At 46.3% G+C, this 21,532-nt stretch overlaps 1 protein-coding gene across 1 annotated transcript in view; it reads left to right on the top strand.

The window, feature by feature from the left end:
* Positions 1 to 21,035, top strand: part of PHTF1 (putative homeodomain transcription factor 1) — a 42,525-nt gene extending 21,490 nt beyond the window's left edge. The window contains exons 4-19 of the mRNA XM_037152490.2: positions 1,980 to 2,049; positions 2,490 to 2,648; positions 5,339 to 5,495; positions 6,710 to 6,844; positions 8,566 to 8,722; positions 9,542 to 9,715; positions 9,825 to 9,914; positions 10,938 to 11,162; positions 13,680 to 13,808; positions 14,629 to 14,901; positions 15,625 to 15,756; positions 16,281 to 16,367; positions 18,277 to 18,432; positions 19,367 to 19,462; positions 19,897 to 20,022; positions 20,514 to 21,035. Of these exons, the coding sequence (XP_037008385.2) occupies positions 1,980 to 2,049; positions 2,490 to 2,648; positions 5,339 to 5,495; positions 6,710 to 6,844; positions 8,566 to 8,722; positions 9,542 to 9,715; positions 9,825 to 9,914; positions 10,938 to 11,162; positions 13,680 to 13,808; positions 14,629 to 14,901; positions 15,625 to 15,756; positions 16,281 to 16,367; positions 18,277 to 18,432; positions 19,367 to 19,462; positions 19,897 to 20,022; positions 20,514 to 20,534 (2,187 nt within the window). The 3' untranslated portion in view covers positions 20,535 to 21,035. The remainder of the gene's footprint in view (positions 1 to 1,979; positions 2,050 to 2,489; positions 2,649 to 5,338; positions 5,496 to 6,709; positions 6,845 to 8,565; positions 8,723 to 9,541; positions 9,716 to 9,824; positions 9,915 to 10,937; positions 11,163 to 13,679; positions 13,809 to 14,628; positions 14,902 to 15,624; positions 15,757 to 16,280; positions 16,368 to 18,276; positions 18,433 to 19,366; positions 19,463 to 19,896; positions 20,023 to 20,513) is intronic.
* Positions 21,036 to 21,532: the final 497 nt, after the last annotated feature.

Raw genomic sequence — 21,532 nt, forward strand, 5'->3', positions numbered from 1 at the left:
GTGTGTGACAGTATTTAGTGCTGGTGGGCCCCTGGGTGTTCAGAGGGTCGCAGTTGGTGGTGAATCGCAGTGTCTTGTGCAGTGGGGTCATGGCCGAGTCTGATGCCTTTAGTTCAGTATCAGGTTTGTGAGTTTCAGTCATGTTACATAATTGTAGTTTATTCAGTAGAACATCACAGTTATGAATCCGTTCTGCTGCTGTTGAGGAATTTCCAATAGCTGTTGATAGGTAATTTACATTCTGGGGCACTCATCATTACTACTTCAATGAACATTTGAATGTAGAAATGGGTAGCCAGTGATTACTAGATATTTGAGAAATCCTTCAGCATGAAAGAATAGGAAAAAAAAACCCCAAAATCAAAATGAAAAATTTATGGAAGCATTTGAGGACATTTCCAGAAAATAGAACAAACAAACAACAAAAAAACCAAATATGAGAGAAAAGTTAAGTGTTGCAAGGGCAGAAATACAAAAATAAATTTTAAGAAAACTTCCTTAAACTGAAAGATGTGAATTCTGATATAGGGGAGATTCCCATCACAAGTCACAGTAAAGGACTCCCATCAAGGCACGTCGTTATCAAGGTCTTTATCCGTTCCAAGGAGCACCGTGAATACCGTGAAGATCGGGAAGGAAGCACTTCGCCGGCAAAGGACCAGAATCAGAGTGGCGCGGACATTTGCAGTAGCGGCATTGGACGCCAATAAACAACGGGACAATGTCTTAATTCCTGAGGGAAAATTATGAACAACTTGGAATTCTGGATCTGCTGTAACTTTTGATCAAAAAGAGACAAAGGACCCGTGGGCTCAGACAACACTGTGGTGGTGGTTGTGGTGGTGGGGGTGGGAGAGGGTATGGGGGGGAACATTATGGTGTGGGAAGAAAGCAATAAAAATGATCTATTTTCAAAAAAGATATGAGGGTAGAATGAATTCATTTTCAGGTATGCAAGAATTTTAAAAATTACCTTTTTTGACCCCTTTCTCCCGAAGGATGTGCTCCCGGAAGACATGGGACTTAGGGAATGGGGATTGGCCGCAGAGAAGGGCGGAGGGACTCGTCGGGGTGACCGCAGAGGGAACCCTGGGATCGATCACGGCTGCGCAGCTGGCCCGAGCGCAGCTGGTTCTCGCGGAGTGGGGGGACGGAGGGTTCTGGGAAGGGGTTCCTAGGAGATTGTTTTTTTTGTTTTTGTTTTTTTTTTTAGGAAAAGAACTTAATTTTTTCACATTTAGTATTTCAAAAATGGTAAATATTTTGACCTCATAGAATATATGGACGAATATAAAATATAGCTCACAGGGAATGATACTTCGTGGTGATAATACTATAAGCACTGATTACTGATTTACCAAAAAGTCAGTATTACTCTGTTGGGAGGATGTATGTTTTGGGGGTAGAAGTGAGGGTATGGGGATGTGCGGTGAAATAGTTAAATTCTCACACCATGAGGTGGGGCAGAAGTAGGTTTACAGTTGTTTGTATGGAAGATAATATAATATTATAAGAATAAACTGTTCGCATACTCATAACAGTAAACCTACTTCTGCCTTCCCCGCAATGTTAGGATGATTTCTAAAATCATACGTTAAAAAATAGTGGTATAGACGTATTATTTAGATGTATGGAAGTAAGTGTCGAGAGAGACAACTAAAATCAGATGCAAGTTATTTGTTTTTAATGAATGAAACTTGGAGAAGAGATGGGTTCGGGGAATCCACGGCTTTCCCCTGACTGATATTTTGGCACTGTGTGATCATTTTTAAAAGCGATAAAAGTGTGTGTGCCTTGTTTGATAAAACTAAAAACTAAAGCAAAATAAATGTTAGTCACAAGTTCCTTTAAGGAGCATTAGGATTAAGCATGCCCAGTAAGAGGGAGTCAGCTGTAATAGAGAAATAGAAACATGTTTACTTTTCATATTTAAAAGGGCTTTTTTTCTTTATTTCTGTTTTTGTTCTGTTTCATCCAAGGGCTTCAAAAACAAACCAAAAAAGATGGGTCACATAAAGCCAGACCTGATTGACGTTGACTTGATCAGAGGTGAGTTCCAAATTCGCCCTGTTTCTCATGCATGTTATTTTATGGTGGTATTAAAGATTACTTCCAGACATGGTCCTTATGTGATCACGAACTTAACCTTGCAGAAGTAATCTTCCTTCTTCATCGTTCAGGCCTAGGCATCCCCACTGTGCTTTAGTGCTGTGTGGAGTTCGGATGGTTTCCATCAGGGTCAAGAGGGAGGGATGAACTTGGAACTAAGAAAGCATGGCTGCATTGTATAACGTTCAGGTGAGCCTGGCTGGCTTTAGCTTTTGCCGTCATGATTGAGACAAGAAATGATTACATCCAAGAGGGTTTTTTTTAAACCTGGACAGGCTGCGGGCTGATTTTGCTCTCACTGCTTTGAATAGAGTTACAAATGGGTGTCAGTCTGTACTGTGTGGGAGTGTCTGACGTTTTGTTTTATTGTATATTTCAAGGCTCGACATTTGCCAAAGCCAAACCGGAAATTCCCTGGACATCTCTGACCCGGAAGGGGCTTGTTCGAGTTGTGTTTTTCCCATTGTTCAGCAGTTGGTGGATTCAGGTGACCTCTGTAAGAATCTTTGTTTGGCTGCTACTGCTTTACCTCATGCAAGGTAATTGGAGACGTTGGAACAGGTTATGACCGCTTCTTTTTGCTGCTTTTGCTATTAGATAGTATAGACCTTACTGTTTTTTCTTTAAATTCTCACTCAAGGATATGCTTACTGAGTTGAGAGAGAAAAACACCGATGTGAGAAACACCCAGTGTTTGTCTCCCATACGCATCCCAAACGGGGCTCAGACCCGCGGCCTCGTGGTGTTCGGGATGACGCTGCGACCGAGCCACCCAGCCAGGGCCAGGCCTTACTGTTCCTACAGCTGTCCTTTCACTGGATTAGATTCACAAAGAAACGAAGGGCCGCGGGCCATTTGGAGGTCGCACTCAGGGAACGCGAACACTGTGGGGGGGCTCTGCTGCCTCGCAGTCCTTCCCTCCAGGCTGCTCAGTCTGGTCTTCTGTTGGGCACTCGAGCACCCAACCCCAGGGTCGGACCCCAGACTCCCTTCTCTGTGAAGTCCCGTTGCTTTACATATGATTGATACCCTGATGACCCTCACATGTGTGTCTTCAGGCCAGATCTCTCCGTGAACTTCAGACTTGTAAATATAGCCATGTGCTTGACATGTCCGTGGAGATTTAATAGGTACCTTCACCTTAGTCATACCCAAAATGGAACTCTGGGTTTTTTTTTTTCCCCCCACAAACTTTTTTCTTGGTACAAGTTTGCTGCTTTTTAGGACTTCCCACATTTCATTAAATCCTCTCATCAACCACCCAGTTTTCTGGTGAAAAATTGTCTATTATTCCCAGCCATCAACTCTCACATCCACTCTGTCTGCGGGTCTGTGAGCTCCACCCCCAAAGCAGGCCTCCCTCCGTGTGTCTGTCTCCAGCCGCCACCGCAGCCCCAGCCTCCCTCCGCTCGGCCGTTGGAGTAGCGTCTCCTCTGAGCCTCTCCCGGCCATTCTTTTCACAGCGAGTAGAGAAATCCTTTAGGACAGAAACCACATGATGCCATTTTCCTGCTTAAAACCCTTCAGCGACTTCTCATTTCCTGGGAATCCAAACCTTTTACCAGGGCCTGTAGTGCCTGACCCGTTCCTTGCCAGGCTCTCAGAGGTCACGCCCGGCCTCTCTCCACCTCGCTCACTCCAGGCTCACGGCCTCTGTTCCTCCTGCACAGCTGTTCTGTCTGTTTGAAACAATCTTACAGCTTTTCCCGTGGCTGGCTGTCTTCCTCATCTTTAGGAGAGCTGGAAGGTTCAGAGGGAGGCCGTCCTGTCTAGACTTTCTGCAGTGTCCTGTGTTCCCCAGTCACTCTTGCAGGGGCTACTTTAATTATCTATTCCAGGCGACTACCCGATGTTGCTTTTCTCTGCTCACGGCGTGCAGGTGTGTCCTCTGTACCACTGTATCGCCGCTGCCCACCAGGAATGCTTTCTGAAAGTGGGCAGTGCGCGCCGTGGGTATGCCTGTGCCAAAGGACGTGAGTTAGAGCAAGGAGTCATGAAGGTGGGCGTGGATGCAAGGATTTAGGGTGATTTTGGTTTCTTTGTGTTGGTTGTTTTGAACAGTCATGAAAACTATATCTAGGAATTTACAAATCTGTAAGTTTAATTTTTAAAGTCATGACAGTGCCGTCCAGTAGGAGTTCTGTGAGGATGGCGGTGTTCCGTGTCACTCACAGCAGCAGGGACCCTCAGCCACGGGCGGCCACTGAGTACTCCAGGTGTGCTTCGTGGAGAAGGCACTGGATTTTACATTCTACTTAGTGGTGATTGGGTCTTCATACTGTCATTTTAATGCCTGTGTAATCCATTATATGGGAACATCATTTAAAACTTACATAATATCGTTGTAAGTCTGTCATATGGATTTACCATAAATTCCTTTTTATAGTTGCTGAATATTCCATTACATAAAATTGTACAGGTCCATCATTTATGGAACTGTTTCCACATTGTCAACAGGTGGGTTGGTTCTGAATTTTTTCTCCCAATAATGACATCATGAACAAAATCTGTCACATTTTATATTCCTTCTTTAGCACTTATTCTCTGAAACAGAATTAACAGATCAAAGAGTGTCAACATTTTAAAGATTTTAGCACATACAGGGCGGGGCAAAGTGTGTGTCCAGCTGTGAGTGTGAGAGGCACAGAGTTTATTCTTGTGGTGTTATTGATCCATTGCTACAGTATTTTCCAAACGCACAACCGTAACCCTGCTTTCACCCACCATGCATGTGACACCGCTGGTGACACAGGTCAAGGGAAAGCAGTAGGTGGGAGTGGCTGTTTGACCAGGCTCTTACCACATTGTGATAATGTGAAATATCATTACCTCATTTGATATACAAAAAACATGTTGCTCCTTTAATACGCATTTCTTGGGTCACTTGTAGGGGAATGTTAAATATTTTCCGCAGGAATGACAGAAGAACTTCTGCCTTGCATGTTGGGATAAGTCGTATGTGCCAGGTTTTCCGTGCGCCCTGGGGTGTCCCGACTGCCTGCTCTGCTGCGCAGTCTGCGTGCCTGCCCCCAGGTTGTCCCTGCGCTGCCAGAAAAGGCTCCAGGTTTTTACTCTGCTCGTGTGCAGGCAGAGTGTATTGTAGGAAATTGCGTGCTTTCCCGTGTGGGCTTTTAAAATAATGGACTTTTGGTAGAAATAATTTGCGTGACTCCCAGAATCAGTTTGAAGGGGCCCCTCCCGTCTCCGACTGTGACCCCTCCTGTTTCAGTCACGGCGCTCGTGCTGTACTCGATGATGCCCATCGTGAGCGTGAGCGAGGTGCTGGGGCCCTTGTGCCTTATGCTGCTCATGGGGACCGTCCACTGTCAGATCGTGTCCACCCAGGTGGCCCGGCCGTCAGGGAGCAACGGAAGCCGGCGGCGGAGGTGAGAGGGGGCTCGCACCGGAGCTGGGAGTTTCTAGGAAGCACCGTAGATAACAAAACATCTTTGGTTCATGTAATAAAAATGTTTTGATTGGTATCTGTTTTATATTATTTTTTGGCTAAAAATAAAAAAGGCTTTGCTTTTTAGTCTTCTCTCTGATGCTAAGAAACTTCGTCATACACTTATAATCCTCATTGGGATTTTGTCATTTAGTGGCTTAAAATGACTAAAGTTGTCATTTTAGTGTCATGAAGTGGCTTAAAGGAAATTCCTGTATTATTTCTATATTAAAATTTATCAAATATTGACTTTGAAAAAATATTCTTCAAAATTCAGTCTTACTCAAAATTTGGTGAAAGTTCACTATAAACAGGGATCTTAGTACATTGGGTTAGTGCTACTAAAAATTTACCTTTTCTCAATAGTGCATAATAAGAATGGATTTCTAAGTGTTCTAAACTTTTAATAAAGGTTGATTTGACTTCTCTGGCCATTGAATTCATGTCATGTTTATATTGGTTATGTGCTGTATGTGGGTTCTGAAACGGTTGATGGTTTCTTACGTTTATCTGGTATTATTTTTCCTCAGAATACCTGTAGATTTCTGTTCCCCTAAGCAGTTACTAAATAAGACTTTTTTCACCTGGTGCAATGAATTTCAACATATTTATTCTTATTTTTGAGTATTATTTCTGAAAGAAACCCTTTTCCCCCCAAAAGATTTCTTGAAAATTCAGTTCAAGTCATTTTAATGTTTGCCGAGAGCATCCACTGTTGTGTGAGTCTTTGTGGTACTTACAGGAAATACCTTTTAACTGCATGGGATATCAACGCTGTGTGACCAGTTACTATTTTGTGTTCTCCTGGTTAAATGTGCCGAATGGGTGGGTTTCTGACATTCAGAGTTAGAAGACTTGTTCTTGTTACTGAACCGACTCCTAGTCGCGTGTGTGCGGGTCTCCCTCCCGGGAGCGTTTGAGTGGCCGTTCTCGTCCTTCGTGATCGAACGGCGTGATGGTGCAGGTCCCTGACCTGGAGCCTGCTTTTGCCCTGACGTTGGACACATTCCTGCAGATTTATCCTCGTCAGACGAAGTTCACTACACTTAATTTCAGGTGGTAGTCTGTGAGCATAATTTTCTGGAGGGGATATTTTGGGCAGAAATAGAAAAGTTCTTAAACAATCTGAAGTTGTTGAAATATTTCTTTTAACAGAAAACTACGAAAAACTGTGAATGGTGATGGGAGCCGAGAAAATGGAAATAACTCCTCTGATAAAGCCAGAGGGGTAGAAGCTGTGGAATCCGTACCCTTCATTAGCGGCGTCTGGGACACTCTCTTTGGCAACAGGTGGGAGGTCTCACGCTGGAGTTGTTCTCGACTTTGTGCCCACATTCATGCTCACACAGTGTGTCATCCATCAGGCTGTCGGAGGACCAAGTGCAAGCACAGCACCTTCGCAGTGTGTGTGGTTCTTTAAAGGCTCTGGAATGAACTGCTTACTCAGCATGTGTCCACTTTCCTGTTACCTGTAAATCCAGTAATCCACACTAACAGTTCACTCTGTTTTGATCTTTAATGACTGTTTAGACCACAAGATTACAGAAATCTAAGCACTCTGAAAAGGCAAATATCTTAAACCATGTGAGCCAATATCATGAGGGAAAGAAGGTCTTGAAAAGGATGAGTTATTGTTCAGTGTAAAGGCCGATACTGCCTTCGAAATGGGCAGCAGGCGGGGAGGCTGGGCGGATGGCCTGTGGGACAGAAAGGGATGCTGGTCTGAGACATCCTCTCTCCTTGGAGATCTGCAGGCTGCCACGGCACTCGTGCGACTCCAGGAAAGACTCATTTGTCACATGGGTGTGACTCAAAAATAAAGTTCTTTCACAGTTACTTTTCTGAAGATGAAGTATATTCACGTATTTCTCCAAAGATACGTTTCCACTCCTTGGTTGATGTGTGTGAGTTCTTCGCCCTACGCGTTCTGCTGGACACTGGGCCTCCCCACTCTCCGTGGTTTTAGGGCCAACCAGGAAGGAGCAGGGGTGCTGCAGCCCCCGCGACGTGGGAACACGGTGGAGACTGCGTGCTGACTGGGGGCCCGGCAGACGCAGTGATGGTTCCACAGTGTGGTTATCAGCAGGGGTCACGCAGGAGCCAAGAGTTGTGGGGAGAGGGGAGGACCTTCCACAAGGTGCCACAAGCAGGCAAAGTGAGGCAGGGGTTGGCATTGTGTTTGCGGGAGAAGTGGAGAAACTGCAAACCTGTTGCCTTGCAAAACTGGAAAGTACGGGCTTCCTTTCAGTGAACTGACCTGAGTCTTTGGAGACCAGAGATAACTTTATTCTTCCTTTTTATACCCTTAGCAAGCAAGAAATCAAAACAGTATGCTTTCTGAATTTTTTAGATTTTCAGAGTAATATGAGAGGGGACTAAAAATACCCGGAATTATCTTCTGGAGGGTGGGTCCCGTGTAGTGCAGCCTTCCCCCACTAGGTGGGTGTTCTAAGAGCCCATCTGCATCAGTGTACCAGCTGGCGTTGTTGTGAGAGGCTGTGTTCGGCTTCAGTGATTTTTTTTTTCCCCTGACGACTCTTTCAGTGCATTTGCCCATTTCATGGTGGGTGATTTAGGAGTGTACCTGCCCATGCCGTCCTGAGTGTTTAGCAGTTTTTGATAAAAAATAACATGACCCTTGTGCCCCACCCTCCCTATTCACACGATCTTGCCCCGAGCAACTTTTGTTTCCCTGGATGAAAAAAAATCCTCAAAGGGAAATGTTTTGCCGATGTGGAAGAGGTGAAACAAAAAACGACAGAAGCACTAAAAGGCCTCAATATTGACGCATTCAAAACCTGAACAGTGGGAAAACCTCTCAAAAGGTGTATCACATCAGGTGGAGAGTACTGTGAAGGCGACTGAAGTTTAAACATAAACATAATTTTTTTATAAATTCCTGTTTTGAGCGGGTATCTTCTTGTATATTGTGCTCCTCAGGGAAAAACGATTTAACGGAAAGTGTAAATTTCAGAATACTAGTCAGTATTTTTTCTCCTTTTTAAAAACAGGGGTAAAAGAGTAAAAATATGCAGCAAAGGGACCGAAACCAACAGGGACACAAGTGCCCTGCGCCCCATCATGAAGAGGAGGCAGTGTCGACCGGAGATCAAAACGTGGCCAGCGGCAGAGAAGGGGAAGCTTTCCGATGGGGAAAAGGGCCGCAGGGTAAGGTTCCCACGGCTACAGGTTAATACATCGAAATCTCCCTTTTCCCATGAAAATTTCCCTATTCTCAGACCCCACTGGAGATAGGAAATAGATGCTAATGGGCTGGTCTAATTTGTCGTAACGAGGAAGGGACACGTAAACCCACGGGACGTGACAGGAGAGCGGTCACGTGGAGACTGAAGCCGACCCTTCCAGTTCCGGGGGCCAGCAGTCGTTACGGCCCCAGCTGCTGAGCCAGCACCACAGCACGGCTGGGACGTGCCGTTGATCGCAGTGTCGCGGTCCAGAGAGGTGGGGTGTGGGACACTGCTTTCTAGGGACAGGCATTCTGCTCTGTGTCTAAGACGAACTACATTTCTCCTCTATCACCTTGAAAATTTTTTTCTTGTTAAACTGTGGCATTACATAATTACCAAAAGCTAGTATTTTTGAGTTATCAGTGCACCTGGGCACTGTTCTAAGTCTTTACATGTAGTAACTCGTTTCATTTCTTCAACACGTCGGTGACACAGGTGCTTTTGTTAGTGTTGCTCCTCAGACGAGGAAACCGAGCCACGGTGGCTGGTGATCCCCACTCAGAGTTCGACTGGCGCCTGTGCCTCTCACCTCCGCGGCGCACTGCCTCAGTGTTTAGGCTGTTTTGTCTCAGGTTCAGCGTTTTCCTTTATTGAGATCGAGTGCTTGTGTAGGTTTGTTCCGTTTGGTTTAGTTGAATTTTACTGTTTGAGTTTTTATGTGCTTTCTCGTTTTGGCGCGTGTCGCCTACGGGCGTATTTGGCGCTGTCCCCTGCGAAGGAGTTGCCGTTCTCTTCGTAGGAGGCTTTCAGGCGGGTGGGCAATGGGATGTCAGACGACCTGTCGAGCGAGGACGACGGCGAGGCCCGGACACAGACGATGATCCTGCGCCGGAGCGTGGAGGGGGCCTCCAGCGACAACGGCTGCGAGGTCAGGAGCAGGAAGCCCCTGCTTCCCCGGCAGGTCAACTCTCAGGTGACTTCTGTTTCGGGTCCTCAGAGCCTGGGCACCAACTTGTAGGTCATCGCGTTGTTCCGTAGCGTTTAACACGTTCCGCTGTTGTTCACTACCTTGGTTTTGGCAGGTAATGAAGAGCGCTCCCAAGTGGTGTCCCGTTGTGCGGGATTCGGACAGTCTGGCCGAATCGGAGTTTGAATCGGCAGCCTTCGGTCAGGTAATGGGGCCGCGGAGGGGTCGCTGCGCAGGGCGTGGTCTCCGGTGTGAGGGCCCCGTCCTGTCCTGTCCTGTCTGACCGGCTGTCCGGGTGGTGTTTATATTCGCCCGCCCCGCTCTGGCCACCGGCTCTCCGCTCACCTGTCTGAGCCCTTCTGTGTGATGCTCAGTCCCGGAAAGAGAATGAACTCTTTTCATACGATCTTGTCATTTTTATTATTATTATTATTTTAAATTTTATCTCATTTTTACATTAAAATCATTGGGGTGACATTGGTTAATGAGATTATGTGGGTTTCAAGCGTATACTCTAGGATGCAGGATCTGTGTATTGCGTCGTGTGCCTGCCACCCGAAGTCCAGTTGTCTTCCACCGTCACTGTCGGCCCCTTTACCCACCCCACATTGTCACCTAACCTTAAGAGTATCGTCGCCTGGCTGGTGTGGCTCAGTGGATCGAGCGTGGGCCTGCCCGGGCCCCTGCCTGTGACCAGCCCTACTGCCCCACTCACGGTGTTTAGAGAGGGGGAGCTCCGGGCAGGGCAGGACGGAGGCTCAGCCGCCTGCACCCAGGGACCGTCCCCTGCAGGGCACCTGCTTTGGCAGTGACTTCTCGCAGAGAGCCCTTTTGTCAGTCGGTTTATCTCTGTCTACCTGCCTATCATGTATATACTTGCCAGCACATTCTTTCTTTGACTTTAGAAAAACTTTTAAAAAATTTCGGTTACAGTTGACCTTTGATACTGTATCAGTTCCGGTGCACAGCACTGAGGTTAGACAGCTGTATAGCTTACCAAGTGGACCTGAGGAGGGAGTCGCTTTAAAGTCCTGCTCGTTCGAGTCGGCAGGGTTTAACATTTAAATATTAAAATGTGTTCCTGTTCTGTGTGGCCTTGTGAACAAGTGAATACACAGTGACCGACTTGCGAGAGCCTGCCGGCCATCGCCACGGATAAGTGATCTATTTCAGGTAGAGGACTGTTTCTGAGAAGTGAATGAGAAAACCCTCTTTGTTGTGTTTACAGGGCTCTCGATGTGGCGTGAGCGGCGGTGGCCCGCGGAGCCTGCACGTGTCCAGGAGAGACTCGGAAAGCACCCGCCACGACTCGGAGACCGAGGACATGCTGTGGGACGACCTGCTGCACGGCCCAGAGTGCAGGTCCTCTGTCACCAGCGACAGCGAGGGGGCCCACGTGAGCACGCTTCACTCAGGGACCAAACGCGACCCCAAAGAGGATGTTTTTCAGCAGGTCTGTAGAGGCGATGGGAGCAGTAGCCAGTGTGTATTGTGAGCTTACCCTGTGCCGGACTCCGTATTCTCATTCAACTTTGTAACAACCCTACTAGGTGGGCGCTGTCGTCGCCCCTCATTTAGAGATGGGGGAATTGAGCATCGATGTTGGGACGAGAGCTCGGGGGAAGTACTCTACAGTTGCCTTAAGCCAAATTTTTTCATAATACTTTTTCTCTTGCATGAGGAGGGTTGTTTGGTGCATCAGCCTCGTGTTCTATTTTAGGGACATCACGTTGCTGTGTATGAATTACTAGGAAATGGCACGGCTTCTGTAATGTATACATCGGTTGCTGCTTTTAACTTTAGGTTTTATATGAATATCATAAAATCGGATAGGCTGGAACTGGAGATCCCTTAGGAGGTATTTCAACATTCTAGCTGATACAGGAATCATTCTGCACCTGTAGGATTTTTTTTATCCTTCATCCCGTGGTGATAATGGTCTCTGCTTCTTCAGAATATTGTCTTATCTACTGAGAATAATATAAAAGTGCTTAGCACAATGCCGGGCACAGGGCACGTACCCTGTGCATGTTAGCGTCACTGTTTCTGTCCCCACCAGATGACCAGCGGAGCCTCTGTGTGGCACTGCGGGGCGGGAGGTGTCGCTCCTGTAGGTGGTGTCCCTGCCGGGCAGAGCGAAGGGATAAGCAGCTTCTCACGTCAGCCTTTCCAACACTTGACCCTGGTCGTGCTGCTTAGTTTTTTGTTCTTCAGGCTAAATAGTTCCACGGTGACTTCCAGATAGTGGGTGACGGGTATACGTTTGTTTAATTATTATTGAGTTTTCTAGATTTTTGGGTAGTTTTATGAAAAAGAAATCCTGCTTTATTAAATCTGTACAACTTTTTAAAACTAACCAGAAATAGCATCCATTTTCTCACTAAAGTTCTAAGCTGCTTTCTCCATTTTTGCTACCAAAGTTTGAATCTAAATATTCTTTTAAAAATTTTTTAAAGCATTTTTATTTAATTATTGTTCAAGTACAGTTTTCTGTCTTTTACTCCCATCCCAGCCCACCCCCCCCAGAATCTAAATATTCTTTACATGCATCCGAGGCTTCACCTTAGTTACTTCAGTCCTCTGTGGTTACACACGGCATGATGACCTTGACCTCCTTCGCACCTCTGGGGTTTACAGTACACTTTCAGGTGTATGTGAGAATAATCAGATAAGAGAAACCCGCCATCTCATAGGAGTTCTTCACGTCCCAGCCCCCACACCTGACCTGTTCTTTTTGTCCCCGTATTTCTGAAGGCCACCACCAGCCACCCGGGTAGAGACAGTGGGGTCCTCATGGCCTCGCCCTCATCACCACGTTTCTCCCTGGTCATTGCTTCCTCTCGGTTCTGCCGCGTGTTACCGGAGTCTGGTGTCCTGGCTGCACAGGGCCCTCTGTCGCCACAGCAGCCTCCCTGGGCTTGCCCCTTCATTTCACTTCCTCCCGGCTGCCAGTGATGCTTCCGACTGGTGCCGCCCCCTTCGCTTTTGTTTTCTTCTGGACTGTTCGCTCCTTTCCCCTGGTTTGCCCTGAGACGGTCTCGTCTCTGACCATTCCTTCCCTGCTCCTCAGGTGTGAGCTCCTTCCCATCAAGCACCACATCTGTCTCGTTCACCACTGAATCCATACCACGTGTTGTTATGTAGTAGGTGCTCAATAAATATTTTTGTGCCAACTCAACGGCCAAAGCAGTAAGTGCTCATCAGCATTATGCTAGGCATTGTGGTAGAAAGGGTATACACGAAACTTTGTTAGAAAGTTCGAGTCCAGTTGGCATAAGGTTACTATATGGGAAATTATTGACGGACATGAAAATGCAGCATGTAATTTAGCTGTTGATATGTCTGACGTAGACTATAAGGACTTTAATTTCAGAAGACGGCAGGTTGAGGCTTGTGGCGATCAGAGAGGAGTGTGCTGGTGGGATGGGACTTGAGCTTCTTGCTCCTTGAAGCACGAGACATGAGATGGCAGAGGAGAGTGGGCGCCGTTTCACCGCGACCTTCTCCCCTTGAGCTTTCGGTGCTTTTCTGGCTCTGATTAGAACGGAGGGGGGCCTGCCCGCTCAGTCAGACACGTGGTAGTGAAGGCCTGTCAAGCACCTTTCATAAGTAACTTCCTACCGCCCCTGTCGAGCTGTGTTCCTCTGGAAATACTCTCCCTCTTAACATCTGACGAATGCACCAACCTTACCCTGCTTCCACGCATGTAGAGAGGGAAGCAGCCTCGGAGATGACGGAATGCTGTCCCTGTAGGAGACATTTAGCGTCTCTCCGCGGAGGAAAATGGCTTAGGAAAGAAAACGGAACCAGAAGCCAGCCTCCCCGAGGTGGTCGTTGGCACGATGAGCTTTGTGAGGGAGAGAACAGAACGGGAGGCTGCACCCGGGCACAGGCCTGGGAGCAGGAGGAAGGGGGGAAATCGAGTGGAGGAAAGAGCAGTGGGTAGAAATGGTTTCGTTTTTCTTCTCAGAACCACATATTCTGGCTTCAGAACTCAAGCCCCGCCTCTGACCGCGTCAGTGCGATAATCTGGGAGGGAAACGAGTGCAAAAAGGCGGACATGTCGGTGCTGGAGATCAGCGGCGTCATCATGAGCAGGGTGAGGCGGCAGTGTTCCTGGCTTTTCAAAAGATCTGCTCAGTGACCGGCAGCATCTTGTAGGGCCTAATACACTGTACTCTGCTTGTGAAGCAAATTCGTGTTTTTAGTTCTTACTACTTTTTTACTTTATTGATTTCAGAGCGAGGGGAAGAGAGGGGGAAAGTTGAGGGAATGAAACATCAGTGTGAGAAAGAAACATCGATTGATTGCTTCTTGCACTCGTCCCAACCAGGGACTGAGCCCACAGCCCAGGCACATACCCCAACCTGGAATCGAACCTGCAGCCTTTTGGTCTGTGGGACAACACTCTAACCAACTGAGCCACACCAGTCAGGGCTTTATTTTTAATTTTATAGTCAGTCTTTAGGTGGTAGCATTTTTTGGTGGTTATTACAAAGGTTTCTATGAGCACGATCAGTTGTTCAGGTACATTCGACAAATACTCCTTATTTCTTGAAAGCCTAATTGTTAATAAGATCTAAGAGTCATAAATCTCTGCATCTTTTTTTAGAGAAGGGAAAAGAGGGAGAAAGACAGGGAGAGAAACATCAGTGTGTGGTTGCCTCTCATGTACCCCTTACTGGGATCTGGCCTGAATCCCAGGCATGTGCCTAACTGGGAATCGAACTGGCAACCCTTTGGTTCATAGGCCAGCACTCAATCCACTGAGCCACACCAGCCAGGGCTGTATATCATTTTTATTTGTACTTTTAGATTTAGAGATTTAGTTTTTAATTTTCTAAGTAGAATTTGATAAAGCTGCTACATAACTCCCTTCAGCTGTGCCATAATGATGGACGTTTCGAATTAATTCCCAGGTTAATGCGTATCAGCAAGGAGTCGGTTATCAGATGCTGGGAAATGTCGTCACCGTTGGGTTAGCATTTTTTCCGTTTTTACATCGACTTTTCCGTGAGAAGAGCTTTGACCAGCTGAAGTCCATCTCAACCGAGGAGATCTTGACTCTCTTTTGCGGGGCGCCACCGGTTACGCCTGTTATTATTTTGTCTATAATTAATTTTTTTGAACGATTGTGTCTCACGTGGATGTTTTTTTTCATGATGTGTGTGGCAGAGAGAACATATAAACAGGTTAGTAGAAAATTAAAATTTGTTACCTCTGCTTTTATATCTACTTCACTGAATTATTTTTGTGCTCTTGATTTGTGCTTTCTCAAAAAGTTAACGTGTACCATGAAGGATGGAGAAGTGGAAATTGAGTATTTATGAACATTTATGCTATGGATTATTCACAGTGATTTCGTAGAATCTGAAGGTTTGCTGAGCCCGTGCTTAGAGTGAGGGGCTCAGCCAGTGAGTGAGTCTAGCCGACTGCTTGGTACCTGCACCCCGGTGTGCCTTGCTGCTGTCTAGTCCTGCACGTGTAGTAAGTCTCAGTAAAACGATTCTGTGAAAAATGGCGAAGTGAGAATTAAAATGATCGCAATTCGGTGTGAGTTTGGGATGGAGGACCTCATATATTGGGGATGCGTGCAAAAAAACCCAGGGTTTTGAATGGAAATGCAATTTGGGAAAAAACGACATTTCTGTATAAACATTTGTTTTTGAAGTTGGGGACTCACGAAGGTCCAGAGCGTGGCAGGTGTCAGGAAGCAGGTCACCTTGTCACGCAGTTTGGGAGCAGCAGACTGATGAACTGTCAGCAGAGTCTTTCACCGTCTTAGTGATCACTGATTAGAATTTCATCCCTTTAACAATTTTTATATGCCGGGCATGTTTTTTTTACAAATATATAAATACGCAGACACATATGTACATTTCCCTTTGTGATTTTTCTTTTCTAACCTTCTCTAGAGATTTTTATTTGCAAAACTCTTCAGCCATATTACTTCTGCCAGGAAAGCTAGAAAATATGAAATACCTCATTTCAGACTTAAAAAGGTAGAGAACATTAAGATATGGTTATCACTGCGTTCCTTTCTAAAGGTGAGTTGTATCTGATTAACAGTAGAGTACGTGCGAGAGTGTGCAGAAAACACGCTCCCCGATGTTCCCCACGGCAGGGGCGGTGGGCAGTGGGCTCTGTGTGCCGGGCGGGCTGTCTCCGTGGGCGGCGGGCCGGCCCTGCGCCAGCTTGGAAATGGTACGTCTGCAGGCTGGCGGGTGTCAAGTGAATAGAGCTTAGAAAGGGAAAAGAAAGTTTAAATTCTTAGAGCAGAGCGGTAAATTGAATATTGCATCTTTTCCTGACATTTTGGGGAAATAATCCAGCTGAGAATATGTCAGCAAATCAGTCATGCTCTTAATTTGGAACAGCATGGATTTCAGTGCTTAATTAAAGTTGTTGTTAAAACCCTACGTCAGAAGCTTCGTGTAGCTGTTTAATACTAATGTTGAAAGACAAAAGAAAAAAATAATACGAGTTTGGTGGGAGTCAGAGCGTTGGTGGTGTGAGGGCCATGCCGCCCCCTCACGCTCCCTAACCCGTGCACCCGCGTGTCTCGCCGCAGAGGCGGGGCCCGCAGCGCTCCGTGGACGTGGTGGTGTCTTCGGTTTTCCTGCTGACACTCTCCATCGCCTTCATCTGCTGTGCCCAGGTAAACCTCGTGTCCGTCTGCACCAGCTGCCTGCACTTGAGCTCGTATATTTTTGACGGGGGGTCCGCATTTCTTTGGCTCTTTTGAATGCCTGTTAATTTTCCTGACTTTGTAATGAGAATAAAGGTGATCCGGCAGCCCTTTGACTCCAAGGCCACTGTCATTTTAGCCGGCCATTTCTGACCGGCGGTTAAACCCTTGCACCCTCATGGTGGCAGGTTTGGGCCAGTGGGAGGCCCTTCCTTTGAGCTCTTGACAGGCCCCTTTGTCATCTCTTCCTTCTCCCACTCCTTCCTCCTCCTCGCACTTCTGTGCTTCCTTTATTAAAGGAGTCACAGGCTTGTCTTATACTTTCCTGTTTACTGAGTTTAAACTTAATTCTTCTGTGCTCAGAGAACGTGCTCTGAATGTTTCTGGTCCCTTGAGTATTTGTGGAGGCTGGCTTTATTGTCCTGCCTGTGATCAGTTTTATATTCAATCTTCCATCAGCACTGTGTGTTATTACTGTTCTTCATTCAAATTTTACATAGTTCTTAAACCCCCAGATGTACTTACTAATGTGCATTAGAGTCATTTATTTATATTTATCTACATATTTACTCTTTTCATTAGTTCTTGTGTTTCTGTGTTTTTCTTTGTGTTATTTTCCTTCTACTTAAGAATCTGCTGGTGGTAAATTCTCTCTGTTTTTGTTTGAAAATGTCTTTTGTCACTTTCATGTTTGAAGGCTCTTGTCACCAGGTGTAGATGTCTAGGCTGCCAGTTACTCTCAGCACTTGCAGGATTCTATTACCTTCTGATTTCCATGGTTTATCTTGAGAAATCAGTTGTTGTTCTTATGACTGCTCTTTTAGAAGTAGTGCTGTTTTTCTCTGGCTGGTTTTAAGTTTTCCTTTGTTGGCTTCATAGCAGTGTGGCCGTGGTTTCTGTGTTATCCGTTGCTGCACAGGAAACCGTATCCCCTGCTGAGCAGATGGGCCTCGGTTGCTGCCAGTTGTTAATTCCCTCCCCGAGTTCTTACTGGCAGGGGTGAACACCTGGCCCTGACTAAGCTAATAAACATATTCCCTCTTGGAAATTAGAACTGAAAATCTGAGATCTCAGTGGTGGACCTAAGAAAGGTCAGTAGGGACCGATGGGGCAGCAGCGTGCTGCAACAGACCAGGCCTGGGAGAAGTCAGAGTCTCAGAGTCGGGGGAGCCATAAACAACGGTCCTGGAAGAAGTGGAGTCAGCTGAGAGGAGTGGGGGTGGGAGCCCAGATGGCCCTGGGGGGAGGCAGCTGTTGGTGACTTCTTGTTTTTCAAAACGCCTGCATTTGGTCTCTGTGAGCATTCTCTGTGTATTTTTCAATAAACTCCATTTTACCTTGGACTTGCATGGACTTTGCTTTTGAATCAATTGCAAAAAAAATTCAAAAAACCAAAAACTTTCACCAGGAAACTTGACCCATAACCCTTGCTAACTGGCAGCTGCTGTGGCTCTGCAGACCCTAAGGTGGAGTGAGAGCCCATTCCCAGGGTTTTCCAGTCGTTTCAGCGAGATGGGCCAGGCGTCTCCGGGACCTGTCCAGTCGTTAGCAAACTCAGTACTTTGGAAAATGGTCTCCATGTAACTGCGTGTGGGCACACGGTGGTTAAAGAGGCTAGAAAGGCCTTGGTCGTCTTTTCCTTACTGTGTTGTTTTCCTCCTTTGTTACTTCAGGACCCTGTCATGCCCAGGAAAACTAGTAAATGTGGAGCCATAATGACTGACCAAATAGATATAATGCCTTATGAGTGTAAACTCTTCCGCTTTTGAGTATTAAAATATTGCTATCTTGTCAGTGTTTTTAAATAGCTGGCATAAAGGAGTAATTAGAAATTTTAAGGCAAATGAAAAACTTCACTTCTTTTTGGTCCTTTGTGTAGGTTCTCCAAGGACATAAAACTTTCCTGAACGATGCTTATAATTGGGAGTTTTTGATCTGGGAAACAGCTTTACTACTTTTTCTCCTGCGCCTGGCCTCGTTGGGGTCTGAAACCAATAAGAAATACAGCAACGTTTCAATATTACTTACCGAACAGGTACTGCCATGGCCTCGCCAGTTCCGTCCATTGCTTAGGGGTGGCCTAACGGGATTCAGGGTTGAGCTGAGGGTCTGTTGCTTTCTTGCTATATGACCTTAGAAGTCACTCGGTAATTGTCTCCTTCTTGTAAAATGAGCGCAGTACCTTCCCCACCTACTCTCAGGATCATCCGAATTACGATGCAGTGGATTGAAAAGACATTGTATACTATAAAGGTTATCTCATTGATGGGCATAAAGCATACTGTTACTCATATTCTGCATTAAGAAGTAAATGACAAGTGCTTGTCATTTAAGTATATTTAATAAGCTTCTTGAATTTCTCCTGTATCGGCCATAAAATGCATTCAGTGTTTGGAAAACACTTGTTCTTTAGTATGTGAGTGGCTGTTAAGATTGAGAAATGCTTCTTATAAATACAGAGTAGTAAATCTTTTAGAAAATCTATGTTTATCCATAAGTTTCAATAAAAGCATTTGACATCATTAGTTCTTTATTTTTTGCTTTAGAATTATAGTGGAGAATTCTTCCTAGAAGGGAAAAAAATAAAGATTAGTTCTTTTCAAAAGCAGCAATCTTCTTCCATTCCATAAATCTTTAATGAAGATATTGGATTATTTCAGGGACACCAAGATGGATAAGATACTGTTTTTGAACTCAAGGAGTTTACATGTTGTTATAATTAATATTAAGAGTTTCATAGTTTTGATATTTAAATCGCTGTATCGCTTCCTTTCTTCACAAAATGGACTGTCTTTGCCGAATGGGACTGTCGGGGGTGGGGGCTGGGCGTGGCCTGTGCTCTGTGGAGTAGCCGCCGGAATTTCACAATTCACTTGACTTAAAAACGGGACTCTTGAAATCGGCCAAATTACTGCAGTATATGTGTCTTTTTCTTTGACATTTATCTTAATCTCTGTTCCTTCCCTCAGATTAACTTATATCTTAAGATGGAAAAAAAGCCAAATAAGAAAGAACAGCTCACTCTGGTAAACAATGTGTTAAAACTGTCCACCAAACTGTTGAAAGTAAGTGACACCCTGTGACGCTCTTACTGCCATTGAAACTAAGTCAGTGCTTTACTTTCTGGGAAGACCCTAGTGACAGACACACCTATGCTGAGTAGGTTCGAAATGTCACCTTTCGTAGGTTTGGGTTCACGACTCCGTAAGAAAAAATTTCCCATTTGTTACCCAGCTTCGGGTGATGCTTGATGTCTGAAGATACTTGATTTCTTTAATTACGTGATTTAAAAAATCACAACGTATTGCCCGACTGTGCTTTGAAAGACGTAGCTAATGAGAAAGTGGGCGACCCCACAGCCCTTCCGAAGGCAGCTGCTGAGCGTGACGGGAAGGCACAGCCACAAGCAGCCCCCCGGCCGAGACTTCAAGGTGACAGCCCAGAATTGCCGAGACTGAGAAACCGCGCATCTCCACTTGGTTCTTTCATGTTTTCGCAGGAGCTGGACACACCGTTTCGACTCTATGGGCTGACAATGAACCCCTTAATCTACAACATCACCCGAGTAGTTATCCTTTCTGCTGTCTCAGGCGTCATAAGTGACCTTCTAGGGTTTAATATACGAGTAAGTGTGGCTGCCACTCTGTAGCATCAGGCTTCGTGTTGAAAACTACTGTATAGAATAGTTAATTACCTTCATTCTTCACTGTGTGTGTGTGTGTCTGGCGTGGAAGTAAAACTCTCAAAGTAAAGAAAGGCGTTTGGATTGGTGGCCCACAGGCTTCTTGGCCGAGGTCGTCTCCTTTTACAATATTCTGTGCTCTTAGAGTTGCACCAAAAAACCAGGTTTGAATCTCATGTCAGATTAATGGGGTGGGCTGAGCGAGGGTCTCCTCTGATCTGGGGACATGTCCAGAGTCAGAACGAATGAAAAGCCCAAACCCACGAATTGTAATCTGTCACTTTCGGCCCTGAAAATCTCGTGCTTTTTCTCTGCGGCTGTGGCCAGAGCGTCTCATCTCATTAAAGGGCGCGTGGGTCACGGTCATGTGATCACACTCACAAACCCCACCTGTTGTGTCAGACTGACTCGTTCTGGTGATTTTCTTTTCTCAGCTGTGGAAAATCAAGTCCTGAGCGGAGCCACGCATCTGGACCCACCCCCTTGGCTGTGTCAGTGCTCAGCCAGGAGGAGCCAGCTGACCGAGGACCCTGAGACCCGTGAGACCAGTGAGACCCCCGAGACCGGCTCCGTGTGCCCTTGTGGGGCCCGCCCCCTGCCTGAGCCCGCAGACAGACGGACGGGGTTCTCCGAGGGACCCAGCCGGTTGGGGGCGTGCGGGCTGTTCCCCCGGTTTTCCAACAGTGGGTGTGGGCAGGAGACGGGAGCTGTGGCCCGGTGACACGGGAACAACGTTCTAAGTTAGGGATTCGTTCTGGACATTTCGGTGCTGTGACAGTCACACTTACGGAAACAGTGTTTTGGGTACGATGGTAGAAGCCCAGAGTGTGACGCGAATCTGCTTTAAAATTCACTCTTCTGTGACGGGGAGTGGGTGGCCGTGGCGTTTCTCTAGCAGAGAGCTCAAACTTAAGCTATTTTAAGTTGAACTCAAATAAAAGAACTTTATTGGAGAACGTTAGTTTCTAGGCTTTTTCTTTTTGTCGCTTAAAAAAAAAAACACTCCAAACTGGGTTTCTGTTAAACTCTGGATAAATTTTTAGTTAGGTGATAAATCGGAGGTTAATTTGGTAACTGCAGTCGTTGGTGAAGGAGGCAGGCGTGTGGACGGCCATGTCACTGAGCATGAGCAAACCGAATACCCGTGAGCTCGCTGTGCTCGTCCGGTTTCCGTGGGGACCGTCCGCGCCGTCCCAGTCACAGCGCGGGGGAAGCCCTGACGGCTTGTCCCCGATGCAGCTTCTTGGGCCCAGCCCTCAGTACAGTTTCTGGTCCGTGGTGCCCGTCTGAGCCACACCGGGCCTTTTGGATATGCTTTAGCTCCTCTTACCAATGCCCCCTGTTACCCCGTCACACGTGCAGGCGTACACGCATGTTAATGAAAACTCGGGCAGCCTACGTAGAATTCTTGGTTTTCAAGTTACCTGTGTTGCGGCAGCTATTGAGGCAAATT

This window comes from Artibeus jamaicensis, unplaced genomic scaffold (genome assembly GCF_021234435.1).
Source record: "Artibeus jamaicensis isolate MK-2021 breed Jamaican fruit bat unplaced genomic scaffold, CSHL_Jam_final scaffold_1689, whole genome shotgun sequence".
Classification (NCBI taxonomy): Eukaryota; Metazoa; Chordata; class Mammalia; order Chiroptera; family Phyllostomidae; genus Artibeus; species Artibeus jamaicensis.